General features: G+C 36.3%; 2 protein-coding genes across 7 annotated transcripts; both read left to right on the top strand.

The window, feature by feature from the left end:
* Nucleotides 1-3508: 3508 nt before the first annotated feature.
* On the top strand, nt 3509-10102 carry LOC119079513 (leucine-rich repeat-containing protein 15-like). 6 transcript variants are annotated; one of them, XM_037187474.1, is made up of 3 exons: nt 3531-3657; nt 3715-4905; nt 10054-10102. In XM_037187474.1, the coding sequence occupies exons 1-2, from the start codon at nt 3629-3631 to the stop codon at nt 4892-4894; spliced, it is 1209 nt and encodes a 402-aa protein (XP_037043369.1). In that variant the 5' UTR covers nt 3531-3628; the 3' UTR covers nt 4895-4905; nt 10054-10102. The 6 variants fall into 6 exon arrangements, with proteins under 6 accessions (XP_037043367.1, XP_037043369.1, XP_037043370.1 ...); XM_037187475.1 differs by lacking the exon at nt 10054-10102 and adding an exon at nt 7466-7487; XM_037187473.1 differs by lacking the exon at nt 10054-10102 and adding an exon at nt 4936-4983.
* Nucleotides 10103-11283: 1181 nt separating this feature from the next.
* Nucleotides 11284-12652, top strand: LOC119079515 (leucine-rich repeat-containing G-protein coupled receptor 5-like). Its single transcript, XM_037187477.1, has 2 exons — nt 11284-11391; nt 11450-12652. Exons 1-2 carry the CDS (start codon nt 11363-11365, stop codon nt 12630-12632), a joined length of 1212 nt encoding a protein of 403 aa, XP_037043372.1. The 5' UTR covers nt 11284-11362; the 3' UTR covers nt 12633-12652.
* The last annotated feature ends 6547 nt before the right edge of the window (nt 12653-19199 follow it).

The following is a 19199-nucleotide window of genomic DNA, read 5'->3' as shown; positions in this document are numbered from 1 at the left end:
ACGAAATATCTGCTTTACCCGATCCGTGAGGTATATGCCAGATTTTGCGAGGAACATGAATCTATTCCGCTAAAGCTGAGCAAATTTTTTGAGTTGCGGCCTAAGTACGTTCTTAGTTCAAGTGAAACTCCGGCGAACCTCTGCCTGTGTGTGTATCATTCCGACTTCATCGACGCCGTAAACTCGATCAGAAAAATAATTCCTGAAATGCCAGAGTACGATGATAAAAATAGTTTTTATGAAACTTTTTTTTGTGATACGATGACGAAAAATTGCTGGTTGAACGATTGTGAAAATTGCAAAGATTATTTTTTCGATACTCTGCGTGCAATAGGCGAGACTCACCCACAACTGCCGGTAAACTGGCATCAATGGGTCAAGGATCCCCGATGGAAAAATGAGCTGTTCAAAGGGACGTTGAAAGATTTAATCAACCACACAACAGATATTGCTCCAAATTTTTTGCACCACAATTTTATAAAGAGATCGCAAATGAAAAGTTATTTGGAGATAATTGAAATTTCAAAAAGCAATCCGAAAATTTGTGTGGTTCATTGTGATTTCTCAGAAAATCACACTTGCGTATCTCAAGATGAAGCTGCCAATGCACACTGGGGACAACCACAGGTGACGCTATTTACTTCGGCCATATGGTGTTCTCTGTTCCAAAAGTCATTGGCAATTGCTTCTGACAACATGACTCATGCAAAAGAGACAATTGTTCCGTATATCGATCGGTTGTTTGAAGAATTACCGAAAGGCTCAGAAGTTGTACACGTCTGGACAGATGGCCCTAGTTCGCAATTCAAAAATAAATTTATGGTCGTCGCTCAAAATGCTCTTCAAAAAAAATACAATGTGCAATTGTATTGGAATTTCTTTCCAACGTCTCACGGTAAATCTGCTGTTGATGGGATCGGAGGAGCTATAAAACGTCAAGTGTGGTCCGCCGTTAAAACCAGAGTGTCTGTAGTTTCGAATGCGTCAGAGTTTATAGAAGCAGTCGACAAAAATTCGAAGGTTCAGATGATTCACATGGACAATAATAACATCACCGATAGGTTATCTGCTTTGAAGGAATGAATGCTTTAAACAAAAATTAATATAATGTGACTTGGTCGCATACAATTTCACACTTGATTTCACACTGGCCGTTCAATTTTTTTTTATTATTATTTTGAATTCTAAATTGTTAATTAAAAAAATCTTTTCGAAATAAATATGCAAGGCATATTGTTAAAATTCACTTAATTTTTTTTTTAATTAAAAAATATCTATTGTGATAAAAAATATGAATATGAAATAACAAAGATCTAAAAAAATGCAAGAAATGTTGTAAAAATGTATAGTTTAAAACACTTCCAAAAATGAAGATTTAAAGAAAAGTAATATTTATTATAATATTTTTATTTCCTTCAAAACATTTTAGAAACGAGCCGTCAGAACAGTCGGAGCTCCGTGACCCTAAGTCCGTACATGTAATGCGTCCGTAACCACGATGCTAACGTAACTCTATTGCGTACTTTATTGTCCGCTTGGCCCAAGTACGGCACGCGCAATTTACTGAAAAAAATTCTCAAGAATCCTAAAAGCTCAAAAGGCAACCAAAAAAAAAAAATATTAAAATTATTTGATTGAATTCACTGGATGAAATTTATTCGATTTATGTATGTCCAAAAAACACTTAGGGCCGAGTACCGGCCTCAGTCCAAGGTCCCACATTTGAAACTTTTTACCAACATTCCAGTCACCATTCAATCATCTCTCTGATGAACCAAAAACTAGCAAAATCGGATGAGATTTACTCGATTTATGTGCAAAAAACACTTAGGGCCGAGGAGCGTTCAACTTCTAAGGCCCTGATTAACGATCCCCTGCCTGCTATCAAAAGGTATATTACAATGAAGAATATTGGTAAGTGAGACTAAAGCTTAAATCAAAGCTTTTAATACCGAAACCCTCGTGAAACACTAATTTCATTGTGGATGTGCTTAGTGATCACCCGAATGTAACGTAATTGACGCTAAAAAGTTGAATAAATCTACCAAGGTCTACCCTAAATGGTCATTTTCGATGTAGTTTACCTTATCCTTACTCAACTAAGATTAAAACGCAAAAAAAAAAAAAAATAGAATCACTTGGGAGCACTAAGTATCTAAAATTCCCATTTCAGTAACAATGTCAAATTTTTTCTCAGTGTATATTTTCCTACTGGATTCCAAAAAAACAAGGTAAAATGAAAGTCGATTATGTTGGCAATATCCCAAAGTGCAATAATCACACTCAGAGGTAGGGATCACTCGTATCAAACCTTAAAAAAAAAAAACAATTCCGAGAATATTATGTAAAATGTAACGTAATTGACGATGGAATTACCCATACAGACAAATGCTTTTTGCATGATTTACGGAGGTGTGTGCGTCAGAGAGTGGCGTGTGATAGCTCAAATTGAAGGTATTGGTCTCTAGTATTGTTTACCATGCTAGGGATTTCCAGTTTTCCGATTTTCGTCTGAATTTTCCGAGTTTTTCCTAAAATACCTTTTCCCTTTTACTTTTACCTTTCGTTTGAGCTATTACAAGGTATTCTACGTACCACACAGCCGGAGAAATCACTCGACAAAGTCACCTCTGCACTTGAACTTTAAAGAGGCGAGGCGGAGTCGAGAGCGGCCGAAAATTTTGTCTCTTCGTCTAGAACCTATTTTTTCGATACCCCCAACAATTTCCAATCACTCGATTCGCCCAACCCGCTCGGTAAACGTTTCCATAGGACAAATCCCTTATCAACTAAACTAGGATAAAAATGAAAGGTTTCGTTTTTGTGTGTTTATTGACATCGATTTCGCCTCGGAGCCGACTTTTCGTCTTTTTACCCCTAGTCGTGGCATACTATCGATTACGTATCTGTGGTGGACGGTAGATTTTAGGCAATTTCGCAAGTTGTAGTCCGAACGAAATGAGGTCAACAACGGAAAGGCATGAAATAGTATCAAGAGACTTCCGGCAAACGTTTCCTGCTGTTATGCGACCTGAAAGATAGCGGAAACTTTTTGTCGGAGATATCCGAGGGATTTACGAGGGTAAAAAAACCAACTGCATTTGAGAAACACCCGAAGCAAATTAACGATATGAGTATTAGACTTACGATATGTTTTAGTCAGAGCCGAAAAAAGTTAGGATAGGTAATGCGACAAGCTATAAATTGTTCTATGAGGCAACTCTGAACCGATTTCGTTCTTACTTTGCTATGATAATTGAATAGGCGATGAAAAATTTCATTGCTTCAAAACTTTATAAAATATGAAAACTGCCGATTTAGCGCAAAATTATGGATTTTTGATAAAAGTTCTGTTGACTTGCATAACATCACTTTCCTGGAAGACCTAATACGATCAATTAATTACCTTGAAATTCAGCGACAATTATTTGTTTGTTTCGTTATCTCATTTTGTAGATTGTAGCAGATCAAGGTGTCTGAATAAATTCTGTTATTTATTTGTGAAATTTGCAAACTTACGACCTTAGGTTCAGATTTGGATCGATAGGAACGAATAAATAAAATGAGCTCGGACGTAAGTTAATTCTCATTTCAAAGTTATCCAGCACTCGTTGTACACTGTGTCATTATGACTTTAAAGACTACAACACTTAAATGGTGAGAAATTCTGAATTATTTTCTTTGCCAGATGTTAATTGACTTTCAAATCTTTAGTTTCGCCAGTATTCTGCTACTGCTATGCCAATTCGCATTCAACAATGGCGTGGAAATAAAATGTTTATCGAATAGCACCGATACTTGTGAGGTGCACGAACCAATCGATGGCAACGATGAATCGTTTACAGTGGTCACTACTTCAGAACAAGATCAGAGCACTATCACAGCACTTCGTTTGTCAAGTTTGTCTGAAGTAATTCCGAGCGTTCTCTTTCAACGTTTTCCAGACATTAAATTTGCTAGTTTCCAACCGGATGTCAAAACGATAGCACAAACTCATTTCCGAGATGCCAAGAATTTATTCTATTTGAAATTGGATGGAAACCATTTGAAAGTTGTTCCTAAAGAAGTCTTTGCCAGTGCTACGAAACTACATATCGTGGACTTGAGTTCGAATGCTATAACTGACGTCGAAGATTATGCTTTTTCAGGAGCGACAGATTTGAATTGTGTTATGTTGAGCAAAAATAATTTGACGATAATTCGAAAGAACACATTCGCTGGCGCACCTAAACTAACCCGAATTGAATTGGAGGAAAATCAGATCGCAGTGGTGGAAGAGGGAGCTTTCGACATTCCAACTTTGAAGGAACTTTTCTTCGAATCGAATCGAATGAAACAACTGCACGATAACATTTTCAGTAACGCACCGAATTTGGAAATTGCATATTTCGGTGGAAACGGAATGACCGACATCGGTCAAGCATTTTACAATTTGAAAAACCTAGTATCGATCGGCTTCCGTAATAGTCAACTGCAGAATGTCGATCTTTATGCTCTTGTGAAATCCAATCCGAATTTACAGGACATTTACTTAGAACAATCTGGATATCAATTTCCGAGTGTTCCACAAAAAGGTGACGTGTTGACAAATGATTTAAGTTTGTTTCTCACCAACAACAGCATTTCCAATACCAACGTTCTGGAGCATCTGGAGGTCTTTCAAAATCTAGAATATCTCGACATTGCTTTCAACAATATCATTCAAATCGATGGAATCGAGACGATTAAACAGAAATTTCCGAAATTAGTTCATTTGTTGTATCCCGGAAATCCATTGAAATGTTCTTGGGTCGAGTCGACACAATTCGATAGAAATTTATGGTTTGTTCCGGTGTATCATGAATTCAACACTGCTGATTATGAACAGGTTGATGGAATTTATTGTAAGAAATAGATCACAAAATTGTTATTACTATTGTGGAGCTTTGTAAAGTGCAAACAACACGTTAATATGAAGAATAAAGACGATTGACTAACCACAAATTGTATCTGTCCAAGTCTTTCAAGAACTGTACTCAAGGAGTCTCTTTAGCTGGCATACTTTTCTACAGGGAAAAAATGCAATAATCTCCAGACTCCAACGACTTACACTCATGCGAGAATCTTGTCTCATAACTTTATCGAATTATTCTAAGCGGGCGAATTTTCAAATAAAAGGAAAATAAGGATGTCGGGGATGTCTTACCTGTCAAAATACTTTGTGTCCCTGAAAAACATTCAAATATGTCACATAAATCAAGGGGTGTAACGTCTCCCTCCACTATAATCAATTTTTTCTTAAAACAAAATGGTGTTGGGGAGTAGTGGCGAGTTTTTAAGGCTAAGTTGGAATTTCGAACGCGGGAAGAATCGGTCAAACCGGTCCAGTTAATGACTCAAAAAACATTATATAGCCAGTGAAGAAATCAAATTGTGGTAGAATTCCAACTCAGTAAGAATCAAAACGCTGTCTTCGTCCTCCGTGTAGGGAACAATAGCGACCAATGCATTATAATTCGTTGTTTTTTTAATTACTTCGGAGCGTCGATTCTCGTAGCGTTCGTACCGCTAAGAATTCGTAACTTAACAGTTCTTAATGGGATTTTATACACACAATTGAGTTACGAATATTTGGAGTTACGAAAATACGAGAATCGTCGCCTTGGCCCGTAACTCCTTCACATTTACAAGAGTGACTCAACTTTTAAAACGGTAAACTGAACGTTTACTTTACCGAGGAATCTACAAAAAACTAGCTAGCTAAATAAAGATCGCAACCACAGCACTGCTTCTAGCATGAATTGAACATGAAAAATATTCGGAGGCTGACGAAATCGCAGTATGCACTGCGTTTCTTTTGTAAAGATAGATCACTTGTTTTTCTTGTAAGAGTTAAAACATACAATCGCAATCCTAAGCGGTGGCTCTTATCACTTAAGTCGCCAAATCTGACACTTGCCAATTCAGTGTTCATGCTAGGAGCATTGCTGTGTCGCGTCGTCACCTTTGATAACATTCATTTGACTTTATTTTCATTGTAGCAATGTGAAAAATAGCGACCCCAGGTTCAGATTTGGATCGATAGTAATGAAAAACTAACTAACTCGAAACTTGCAACTTGAGTTAATTCTCATTTTAAAGTTAGCTAGAACTCCTTGTACACTGTGCCACCATGAGTTTAAAAACTACAGCACTGAATGGGTGAGAATTTCGAATTATTTTAACTGTTTCGCCAGGTGGTAATTGATTTTCAACCCTGTAGTTTCGTCAGTATTCTACTACTGCTATGCCAATTCGCATTAAACAATGGCATGGAAGTAAAATGTCTAACGAATGGCACCGAAATTTGTGACTTACATGAAACAATCAATGGCAACGATGAATCACTAACAGTAGTCACTACTCCAGAGCAGGACAAGAGCCCTATCATCGCACTTCGTTTGTTAAGTTTGTCTGAAGTAATTCCGAGCGTTCTCTTTCAACGTTTTCCAGACATTAAATTCGCTAGTTTCAAACCGGATGTCAAAGCGATATCACCAATTGACTTCCGAGATGCCAAGAATTTATTCTATTTGAAATTGGACGGAAACCATCTGAAAGTTGTTCCTAAAGGAGTCTTTGCCAGTGCTACGAAACTCGATACCGTTGACTTGAGTTCGAATGCTATAACTGACATCGAGGATTATGCTTTTTCAGGAGCTGATGATCTAAATTGCATAATTTTGAGCAAAAATAATTTGACGATAATTCGAACGAACGCATTCGCCGGCGCACCTAAATTAGCTCGAATTGAATTGGAGGAAAATCAGATTGCAGAGGTGGAAGATGGAGCTTTCGACATACCAACTTTAAAGGAACTTTTCTTCGAATCGAATCGCATGAAACAGCTGCCTGATAACATTTTCAGAAACGCACCGAATTTGCGAATCGCATATTTTGGTACGAATGGAATGACCGAGATCGGCCAAGCATTTTACAATTTGAAAAGTCTGGCAGCGGTCGGCTTCCGCCACAGCCAATTGAAGGAGGTTGACCTTTATGCTTTTGTAAAGTCTAATCCGAACTTGCAAAGTATTTATTTGGAAGATTCAGGATTTCAATTTCCAAGTGTTCCGAAGAAAGGTGAAACCTTCAAAAATAAATTAAGAAGTCTGTTACTCACCAATAATAGCATTTCCAATACCAACGTTCTGGAGCATCTGGAAGCCTTTCAAAATCTACAATACCTCGACATTGCTTTCAATAATATCCATCAAATCGATGGCATGGAGACGATTAAGCAAAACTTTCCTGAATTCAAATCAATGTTGTATCCTGGAAATCCATTGAAATGTTCTTGGATCGAGTCGACACAATTCGATAGGAATTTATTTTCGGTTCCGGTTTATCATGAATTCAAAACTGCTGATTATGAACAAGTAGATGGAATTTATTGCAACAAATAGATAACAAAATTGTTATTGCTATTGTGGAGTTTAATAAAGTGCAATCAACACTTTAATATGCAGTATAAAGTGAGGAATAATGACGATTTGTCATTGACTAACCACAAATTTTATCTTTTGTCCAATTATTTGTCGTTGAAGAACTATACTCAAGAAGTCTATTTAAATACGATCAACGCACTTCAAGCAGTAGTGGTATAGTAGTACTCTAATTGGCATCTGTGCTCACTTTTGCTTGAAGTGAGTCGATACGATTTAATACTTTTCTACAAGTGAAACATGCGAAAATCACTTAAATGCCATGTCGCTTCCAGACTTACACTCATGCGAGAAACTAGTCTCATAATTTTATCGAATTATTCTAATCGGACGAATTTTCAAAAAAAAAATGGGCATGTCTTTACTGCACGGCGTAGTAAAGTAAACCAGGCAGTAGCGCTTGCTTATATTTTGCAAATAAAACTATTTAATGTATGTCAGTGTTCATCTGAGGTTATTTTCATACAGAGTATTAGGTCCCTAATTTGACGCTTCAAAAATGAACCGCTCCTGCCTGGTTTATTTTACTCTGCCGTGCTTATCTGTAAAAATCCGTTGTGTCACTGAAAAAGATTCAAAAAAGTCAAAAGTCAAAAAGTCGGGCGGAAGCCCTCGGATACTTTTACTCATCTGGATACGAGATATCAAATTACTTCACTGGTATAGTAATGTACTATTAATTCATCAATAAAGGTGTGACTCGTTTCAATTTACCAGCGTAGTTAACTTTTTTTAAACTTTTAACTGAACCACGGCAGCAGTCTGCAACTATTTGGCTGCATGCTTTGTAAAAATAAAGATCGTAACCAACGCACTGCAAGCATGAGTGGTACTCTTAATTAAACGGAAATGGAGTACTGAAACTGGCCGATGTATCATACAAGTTTTGACACTGTAAAAAAATGTAGAAAAGTTTTTGTTACAAAATGGTACTCTATTTGGAAGCTGGTCACTACGATCACTTATGCTTGCAGTGCGCTGATAATAACATTAATTGTCTTTTATTTGACTAGGAAGTAATTTGAAAAATTACGACCTTAGGTTCAATTTAGAATTGATCGGAATGAATAAATAACACAGAGCTTGGACGTGAGTCTCATTTCAAAGTTAGGCAGCGCTCGTTATACACCGTGTCATCATGAGTTTAAAAACTACAGCACTGAATGGGTGAGAATTTCGAATTATTTTAACTGTTTCGCTAGGTGGTAATTGATTTTCAACCCTGTAGTTTCGTCAGTATTCTACTACTGCTAAGCCAATTCGCAGTGAACAATGGCGTGGAAGTGAAATGTTTATCAAATAGCACCGATATTTGTGACGTACGTGAGCCAATCAATGGCAATGATGAATCGCTAACAGTGGTCACCACTCCAGAGCAGGATCAGAGCACTATCGTCGAAATTCATTTGTCAAAACTATCGGAAGTAATTCCGAGCGTTCTTTTTCAACGTTTTCCAGACATTACATTTGCTAGTTTCAAACCGGATGTCAAAACGATATCACAAACTGATTTCCGAGATGCCAAGAATCTATTCTATTTGAAATTGGATGGAAACCATCTGAAAGTTGTTACTAAAGAAACCTTTGCCAGTACTACGAAACTACATACCGTGGACTTGAGTTCGAATGCTATAACTGACGTCGAAGACTACGCTTTTTCTGGAGCGACTAATCTGAATTGCACAATGTTGAACAAAAATAATTTGACGATAATTCGAAAGAACACATTCGCTGGCGCACCTAAACTAACCCGAATTGAATTGGAGGAAAATCAGATCGCAGTAGTGGAAAAAGGAGCTTTCGACATTCCCAGTTTGGAGATGCTTTTCTTCGAATCGAATCGAATGAAACAGCTGCCTGATAACATTTTCAGAAACGCACCGAATTTGGCAATCGCATATTTTGGTACGAACGGAATGACCGAGATCGGCCAAGCATTTTTCAATTTGAAAAGTCTGAGAGCGGTTGGCTTTCGCCACAGCAAATTGAAGGATGTTGACCTTCATGCTTTTGTAAAATCTAATCCGAACTTGCAAAGTATTTATTTGGAAGATTCAGGATTTCAATTTCCAAGTGTTCCGAAGAAAGGTGAAACCTTCAAAAATAAATTGAGAAGTCTGTTACTCACCAATAACAGCATTTCCAATACCAATGTTCTGGAGCATGTAGAAGTCTTTGAAAATCTAGAATATCTCGACATTGCTTACAACAATATCGTTCAGATCGATGGAATCGAGACGATCAAACAGAAATTTCCGAAATTCGTTCATCTGTTGTATCCCGGAAATCCGTTGAAATGTTCTTGGGTCGAGTCGACACAATTCGATAGAAATTTATGGTTTGTTCCGGTATATCATGAATTCAACACAACTGGTTATGAACAGGTTGATGGAATTTATTGTAAGAAATAGATAATAACATTTTCGCATCAAGTGACGAAAAGTGGGACTTTCCGTTGTCTTTATCGCGAAAAACGTTGTAAACAACTTGATGATAAATGATTTTTAGTCACTAGATGTGTAGATTGTCGCTCGAGGCCGTAGGGTGTATAAATAACTATGTTATTGATATTGTGGAGCTTAATAAAATTCAATTAACACTTTAATATGAAGAATAAAGCGAGGAATAATGACGATTTGTCATTGACTAGCCACAAATTTTATCATTTATCCAATCATTCGTTGAAGAACTAAACTCAAAGCAACTCAAGGAATCCGTTTAAATACGATTCAATACTTTTCTACAAGTAAAAAAATGCGAAAATCAAAGGCGCTGCCTGAGAAAATCACTTAAGAGCCAGGTCACTTCCAGACTGACACTCATGCGAGAACCGGCAGTCTCATAATTTTATCGAATTATTCCAATCAGGCGAATTTTCAAAAGAAGAAAATAAAAGAATTTGGGGATGTTGTAACTGTTGAAACTTTTTCAGTCCCTGAAAAATTTTCTAAAAATCCGAGAGAATTCCAACCCTGTATCAATTGTGACGATGTCTCCGTGTTTAGAACAATAGCAACCAACGCACTACTTAGTTCTTTGTGGCGGCCTGATGTTATACTTCAACCAAGTATGTCCTTAAACGTTTCATTCATCAGTAAAGGTCTGACTCGTTTCGATTTACCAGGGTAATTACACTTTTTAATTGTCTCTGTGTGGTAAGACTAACATTATGCATCAGCTTGGAGAGGGAGTTAGGGTTTATCTTTGCATCGACACATAAAAAATGATATGCACCTATATGTCCAAACGTTTATTTTGACGAGTTGGATCATGAACCGCGCCTTCGGCTTAGGATCACAATCATCAACTCGTCAAAATAAACATTTGGACACAGGTCAATACCCTCTCTAGCAATCAAACTACTTTTAGTGAGGTGGTGAAAGAATCAAGTAGCATTTGGAATTTACATGTACATTACATCGTAGTCAGCCAAAATGTAGAATAGTGTTTGTAGAATACAGAGAAATAAGATGTGAATTTGACACAGAGAGCTGAGAGTTTGCTTGCTAGAGAGAGTATTGCACAGGTGTATAATATTTATTAAACGTTAAACTGAACCACGGCAGCGTAGCGTCTTCTTTACTGAGCAATCTGCAACCATTTGGCTGTCTGCTTTATAAAAATAAAGATTGTAACCAACGCACGTCATGCATGAGTGGTATACTCTAAATGAAAATTGAATAAATGTGGAAAAGTTTTTACTTTCATGCTTGCAGTGTGTTGATCATAACATTTATTATCTTTCATTTGACTTTGAAGTAATTTGAAAAATGACGACCTTAGGTTCAGTTTAGAATTGATAGGAATGATTAACTAACTCGAAGCTTGTACCGTACGAGTTGTACGTGAGTTAGTTCTTAATTCAAAGTTAGCCAGTACTCGTTGTGCACTTTGTCACCATGACTTTAAAAACTTCAGCACTGAAAGGGTGAGAATTTCGAATTACCACTGTTTCGCTAGGTGGTAACTGATTTTGTTCTCTTTAGTTTCGCCAGTATTTTACTACTGCTATGCCAATTCGCATTCAGCAATGGCGTGGAAGTGAAATGTCTAACGAATGGTACCGAAATTTGTGAGGTGCACGAACCAATCAATGGCAACGATGAATCGCTAACAGTGGTCACCACTCCAGAGCAGGATCAGAGTACTATCGTCGAACTTCATTTGTCAAAACTATCGGAAGTAATTCCGAGCGTTCTTTTTCAACGTTTTCCCGACATTAAATTTGCTAGTTTCAAACCGGATGTCAAAACGATATCACAAATTGATTTCCGAGATGCAAAGAATTTATTCTATTTGAAATTGGACGGAAACCATTTGAAAGTTGTTCCTAAAGAAGTCTTTGCCAGTGCTACGAAACTACATACCGTTGACTTGAGTTCGAATGCTATAACTGACGTCGAAGATTATGCTTTTTCAAGAGCGACAGATTTGAATTGTGTTATGTTGAGCAAAAATAATTTGACGATAATTCGAAATTATACATTCGCTGGCGCACCTAAATTAACCCGAATTGAATTGGAGGAAAATCAGATCGCAGTGGTGGAAGAAGGAGCTTTCGACATTCCCAGTTTGGAGATCCTTTTCTTCGAATCGAATCGCATGAAACAGCTGCCTGATAACATTTTCAGAAACGCACCGAATTTGGGAATCACATATTTTGGTACGAACGGAATGACTGAGATCGGTCAAGCATTTTACAATTTGAAAAGTCTGAGATCGGTCGGCTTTCGCCACAGCCAATTGAAGGATGTTGACCTTTATGCTTTTGTGAAGTCAAACCCGAACCTGGAAAATATTTACTTGGAGGAATCTGGATTTCAGTTCCCAAATATTCCGAGGAAGGGGGAAGACTTCAAAAATAAATTAAGAACTCTGTTACTCACCAATAACAGCATTTCCAATACCAATGTTCTGGAGCATCTAGAAGTATTTAAAAATCTAGAATATCTCGACATTGCTTACAACAATATCATTCAGATTGATGGAATCGAGACGATCAAACAGAAATTTCCGAAATTCGTTCATCTGTTGTATCCCGGAAATCCATTGAAATGTTCTTGGGTCGAGTCGACACAATTCGATAGAAATTTATGGTTTGTTCCGGTATATCATGAATTCAACACAACTGGTTATGAACAGGTTGATGGAATTTATTGTAAAAAATAGATGAAATAAAAAAATTGAATGACTAATTTGTTTTTCTACTTGCAATGAGCCATTAATACTCGGACCACAGCACTGCTACTAGCATGAATACTGAATTGACAAGTGTCAAATTTGGAGGACTTAGTTATAATACTTGGTATTGAAGGCAGATGCTATTTGCACCCAAGTGCAAATAGTCAATATGAACACTATTTGCACCCGATTGCAAATAGTCAATATGAGCACTATTTGCACCCGGGTGCAAATAGTCAATATGAACACTATTTGCACCCGAGTGCAAATAGTCAATATGGATACTATTTGCACCCGGCTGCAAATAGTGAATATGGATACTATTTGCACGTGGCAGGTGCAAATAGTCAATATGAACACTATTTGCACTCGGGTGCAAATAGTCAATATGTATGCTATTTGCACTCAGCGCCGCGCGAAATCATATTTCATAATGTTAACAGACCATTCGACTGCAAATAGCTCATACATTGACTATTCCTTCGCTTCGACTAACAAAAAACATGTTTTTCAAACAAAAATTTCATTTCGTTAGATTTGTCAAGAAAATAATTCCAGTGAATTACGTTGAATTGTGACAAAACAAAAATAATCAATATTTTTTCTTTCGATGCTTTGTGGAAATTGCATAGAAGGATGAATTCAGTTTGAACAAACCAAACTCCTTCCTTACACAGCTTCTAGAAGGGTGAATTCAGTAGGAACAAACGAATGTCCTTCCTTACACAACTTGTAGAAGGATGAATTTAGTTTGAACAGACCAAACTCCTTCCTTACACAGCTTCTAGAAGGATGAATTGAGTAGGAACGAACCAAACTCCTTCCTCACAAAGTTTGTAGAAGGTTGAATTCAGTAGGAACACACCAAACTCCAAACATATTTTCTAGAAGCATGAATTCAGTAGGAAGAAACGAAAGTCCTTCCTTGCACAAAAATCTAGAAGGATGAATTCAGTTGGAATAAACCAAACTATTTCCTGACACAGTTTTTAGAAGGATGAATTCAGTAGGAAGCCAAAATACTTCCTTACGAAAATTGTGGAAAGATAAATTCAGAAGTAACAAGCCAAAATCCTTCCTGACAGTTTGTAGAAGGATGAATTCAGTTGGAACAAACCAAACTCCTTCCTTACACAATTTCTAGAAGAATGAATTCAGTAGGAACGAACCAAACTCCTTTCTTACAAAGTTTGTAGAAGGATGATCTCAGTAGCAACAAATGAAAGTCCTTCCTTACACAGTTTGTTGAAGTTATAGAATTCAGTTGGATCCAACCAGACACTTTGTTTATACAATTTGCAGCGAATTGTGCGAGTAGCATTTTCGATAATATAATTCGTACAGCTTGCTAACAATGATTTTTTTATTATTTCCGATAGTTTTAAAAAATTGGGTGCAAATAGCGTTAATATTCACTATTTGCACCCGGGTGCAAATAGTGTTCATATTGACTATTTGCACCCGGGTGCAAATAGTGTTCATATTGACTATTTGCACTCGGGTGCAAATAGTCACTTCGTTGTTTTTATCTCCTGTAGTGTCATAATATTCACAATTTGAGTGTCACTTTTAGAATCAAAATGGGCTAGATTTAAACACGTCATTCACAGAACGTACGTTTATTAACTGAAAATTTCGATAAATGGTCATTTGCGCACGGCTAACTTCGATAATTTCACATTTATTCACGGCTAACTTCGATAATTTCTCATTTATTCACTGAAAATTGACAAATTCTTGACAGTATACTAGATGTGTGTTTTATTTGTGGGGAATATGAATGAGTTACGGCGTCATGGAGTGTTTATGTTTCAGTTTGATTTTTTAAATTTGTTTTTTATGGTGATTATGACATTACAGGAGATAAAACCTTGTTCCTAACACGGTAGTAAATGGGGGTTTTGCGCACACGATGTGTTGCCTCACATCTAGTGCGCAAAACAATCCCATTTACTACCTTATTATGAAAATAGCTATTATTGCATGGTTTAATTTAAATACAACCAAAACAAGTCATCATTTAATTAGCCTCCAAGTATTTTGTATGTTCATGCTAGGAGCAGTGCTGTGCTCGGACAGTTTTGTTTCATAGTGAAACTGAAACAAAGCCAGCTGCTTTTTTTACGTTACAATTTGGCAATAACCGTTGCAATAACTGTAACGTAAAAAAGGCTTGGATTCGATTTACTTTACATTTTTTTAGAAGAGAAATTCCGTTTCGAAAATAAACTTTTAAATGTTTCTTGTATGGCTTTAGTGACAAATTTTTCTTGTTTATTCAACGTAATGGTTGTCCAAAGCTTGGAACATTAATTTTCCATAGAAAGTCCAGTGAAATTGTAAAGCTCCGAGTTTCAATAAATAAATTTCTAATCACCCTTAAACTGATCTCATCATAAGAATACAATTTTGGTGGGTTTCGTTTGTTTTTTTTTCGTTTTATTTGTTCCACCAAAGACGTGCGTTGGTTCCACACGTATTCCACCACTTAGAAGTAGCGTTTGTTTTTACGTTTCTTTACGTTTGAGTGAAACGACACTCTTTACACTTCTTTTTTTGACAACATGTAGAACGATTAACTGCAGAATGCTAACCAATTGCAAACTCAAATTAAGTTGAGTTTAAATCAGCTGTATAAATATAATTCGGTGAATAAGAATTTATTATAGGAAGTATTGATCGCTTGTCTAATTTATACAATATGAAAATAGAAATTTAGTTCCAAAGGTTGACACTAAACAAAGATTCCAAAAACTTCAACGAAATCAGTATTTCGAGGACAAAGCATAAACCCTCTTTAATTATTGTATCGCTTCCTGTCCAGGTCCATCACAATCAACCATAAAAACATGAAAACCGTTGAACAATTTTCGTAAATCATTGTCGAAGTAATAAACAAACTAATAAACTTTTGAATATTGTAACCTACTTCCCATATTATATTCAGCCCTCATAATGTCTCAACAAATAAGGAAAAATTCGCCGTTATTATAGGTCAACCATCAAATTATAATGTAGAAGAAAAAACAAACAACTGAAGCTTTTGCGCGCGCCCCTACGATGTTGTTATAAAGATAATGTTTTAAAATTTCCGGTTAGGATGTGCAGATAAGGTGAGTGTGTGTATATGTTGCCCTAATGCAATCAGTAGAAGCCTACCTCGGCATAAATTATGGAATTTTCTTTTTAAAAGAGAAAGAGAGAGGGCGAAAGAAAAACAAGCAAAAATCAATCGCATAAATGCAGGCAGCTGTTGACTTGTAACGTATTTTCCATTTTTCTACTTTCGCAATTTTTAGTTCGTTTGAGATAAGGAGTTGGCTGGCCGTGAACTACTTCTGGAAAACTTTAATGAAAATTACTTTCGTTTCCTGCAAAAATATTCGAATAGCATGATTTCAGATATAGCCCAGCGAAATGAGTAAAATTTTATTAGTTTTATGGCTAAACTAATGCAATAAATTATACCCACCGCTGAGATAACTAATTTGTGGTATGGTAAATGGAGTGTGATTGCACGGCAATTAGTCTTGTAAGAAATATTGAAGCGATTAATAACCATTTTAGAATAAATCAAAAAAAAATCATTGGAAATTAATGGAGATGACCTTAATTGACGGAATGCTCGAAATTAATGAAAGTGTAACGTATCTTTGCCATGAGAAATGTTAATAAGGACCTTTAATAACGCGGATGATTTGTTTGCAGTCACAGAGAAAATCAAATGATTTTTCGAAAGCAAATTCAAATAGTTATTTCCATGCATCGAATACTTTTCAGAACTAGTTTTGACACCACTAGCATGTAATTGTACAGTACATTAATGAATCTAAACTACTAGGTATGGTCTAATGTCACCGCGGAGGACATAACGATTTTAAAAACAGATTCAAACCCACTCATTTTCATATTATTTTGACATGCAAAATGAATGCGTTTAAGATATATCGACCGATTTTGAAGAATAGACCATACCGCTGGTATGTATATTCACTGCAGTACATTACGTCTCCGTGCTTCCGAAGATTACTGCGAGGATTAACGTTAACATGAAACAAATAAAGTCTTTACCGTATCTATGATAACATGCCCAGTGGCGGATTAACCTCAGGAAAATTCTGGCTCTTGCCAGGCTCTGGAAAAAAAATGAAGCGCTGAAATCTTAGTCTGCCAATTTAATTGGCGCTAAATGTGTCGAAATGTGCATTTGCCCAGGAGCGCTGAAAAGCTTAATCCGCCACTGTATATTCCAGAGGGTGCTGAAGGACAAAAAAAATGTTGTTATAATAGCAAAATGAAGAAAATTGAATGTTTCAGATGATGCTCCCTCAGCATCCTCTAGCACCTACCAAGATACGGCACTATATAAAGTCAAACCAACATAAATCATCGCTTCTGGTTCATATTTGCATTTGCAATCGTACCTCATTCGAAAAGAAAACGGTTTTTCATCAATGTTGGGTTTGTTTCATGCTTCATTAAATTCTCAACTGTTCATTTTGATGAGATCATAATGGTTTGTACATACAATAGGGCCTCCATCGAACTGATAAAATTCAATCTGTAGAGTAGAGCAGTTGATCAATTTGGAACCCAGTTTTGTTATTAACTCTTCGTGTTATTCTCCCTTAAAAATACGCACAATTCTTTTTACAATTTATCCGCGACGATTGTTCGAATAGAACATAAAGAGAACCGTCAGCGTTCTGATCCTATACTGTCAACGGACATATTTCTTTATCTTTACTTTCATCATGACTGGTAATAATCAGGTGTACAGCGCGAGCCGAAGACGAAGGATGCAACCACAAAAGACAAAATAGAAAGTTCCAAACAATTACGTAAGTTGGGGGCAAAGGTGTTTTTGAGTAACAAGCAAAATGTTACTTTACTCACTAAGCCCCCAGCCTCTATAAGGCTTAGTGAGTAAAGTATCGTTTGTTGCTCAAAAATACACTTCTGAGTTTTTTTTAATCTAAATTGGCGATTTTTTTACACGAAATTTCCCGATTTTGTTTTAATACCCCAAAAAGCTTTGTACTTGAGATTTAGAACGTAACAATATGGAGATCTGGTAGCCCAAATTAAACTTACTTATTTTTGGTTATAATAGTCATCACAATATGTAAAACTTTAATTTATAAGGGCTAAATTCCAAATGTTTTATGTCTGGTATCAGGTCAATATATGTCGCGTGATGTCTTTATTATTCATAATCATCACATTGTCTAAACGATAATGTCTGAATAATTTGGGGTCGTCAGCCAATAAAGATGGTTCAAACACAAACGATAATTTCAAACACTAACAATAATTTCCAACAATAATGACCTGTCAAAAATTGTGATTCCATACACATGGATGACTCAATTTTCTATTAATTTTTCGATTATTATTCTAAAAGCGCGTCTGGATCAATATTTTATTACTGTAATCTGTAGATGTAATTTGCAGAAACGAAGCGACATGGAGCTGGAAAAATCCATTCGGTTTATAAAACGATATTCGATGTCCAACAACATTGTCTAAGTCAACAAACACGTGGTTAACCTTCAATTGAAACATATGCATTTGATATTGTGATTATCGTTATAAAAATGGGTGCGGATCATTATTTTATCAATGCAATTAGTGAATCCGACTTGTAGTGAACTGGAATAGTTTCATTAAGATTTTAATGCGATATTCAACGACAAAAACATCCTCCACAAGCACACGTTGGAAAATGTCATTTTTGATCGTTTATGTGTATGCAATCACAATTTTTGACAGGACATTATTGTTAGTGTTTGAAATTATCGTTTGTGTTTAAACCATCTTTATTGGCTGACGACCTCAATTGTATTTTCCATTTCATCGTTCCATATTTTTAAGTTTCAACGAACGTTAGGCAGGCATATGTTGAATCTACTACTTCATTTTTGACGTAAAAATTTCGACAGACTGAAATCAAATCTTCCACTTCATATGTGTTAATATAGTTACATTTTGCTATATAATGCGACGGTATCTAGATCACATTGCACATTGATTGATGTTGTCGTAACATCTGCTACCCAACAAATCAAGCGTGTTCTATTCATAGTGGAAGTTCGTCTGCTTTTATGCTGCTGTGGCTCAAAGGAAAATCGTCCGAAGAAATAGACTTTAGACCAAGCGATATTCTGTGTTTCATGGGTGAGTTTATTCTTCCACAAGTTGACTGGATCGCCAATATGACCGATGGTTTTGATCCTCAAGTCCGTAGTCTGGACTTGGGTAATGCGTTACAGCAGTTCTCAAGCAGAAATACACTTTCCTCAATTATGGTCTGCATCAGTAAAAGTTGAAGTTGAAGAATTCTATGAGTAAAGTTGATGTGCATCACGAACCATTCATGATGTACATTTTGTTAGAGATGAAGAACAACATCATTTGGGTTGAATTTACAGTAAACAAGAATGACAGAATTGAGTTACAAACAAATTTTTTTTTTATTTTTTTATCGATGGAGAACCTAATTATAAGACACTTTGTCTCGTATCATATGCCAAAAAAAGTTAAAATTTTTTTATA

The sequence above is a fragment of the Bradysia coprophila genome, unplaced genomic scaffold (assembly GCF_014529535.1).
Source record: "Bradysia coprophila strain Holo2 unplaced genomic scaffold, BU_Bcop_v1 contig_324, whole genome shotgun sequence".
Classification (NCBI taxonomy): Eukaryota; Metazoa; Arthropoda; class Insecta; order Diptera; family Sciaridae; genus Bradysia; species Bradysia coprophila.
Note: the sequence above shows the minus strand (reverse complement) of the source record. Positions and strands in the feature narration are given on the sequence as shown.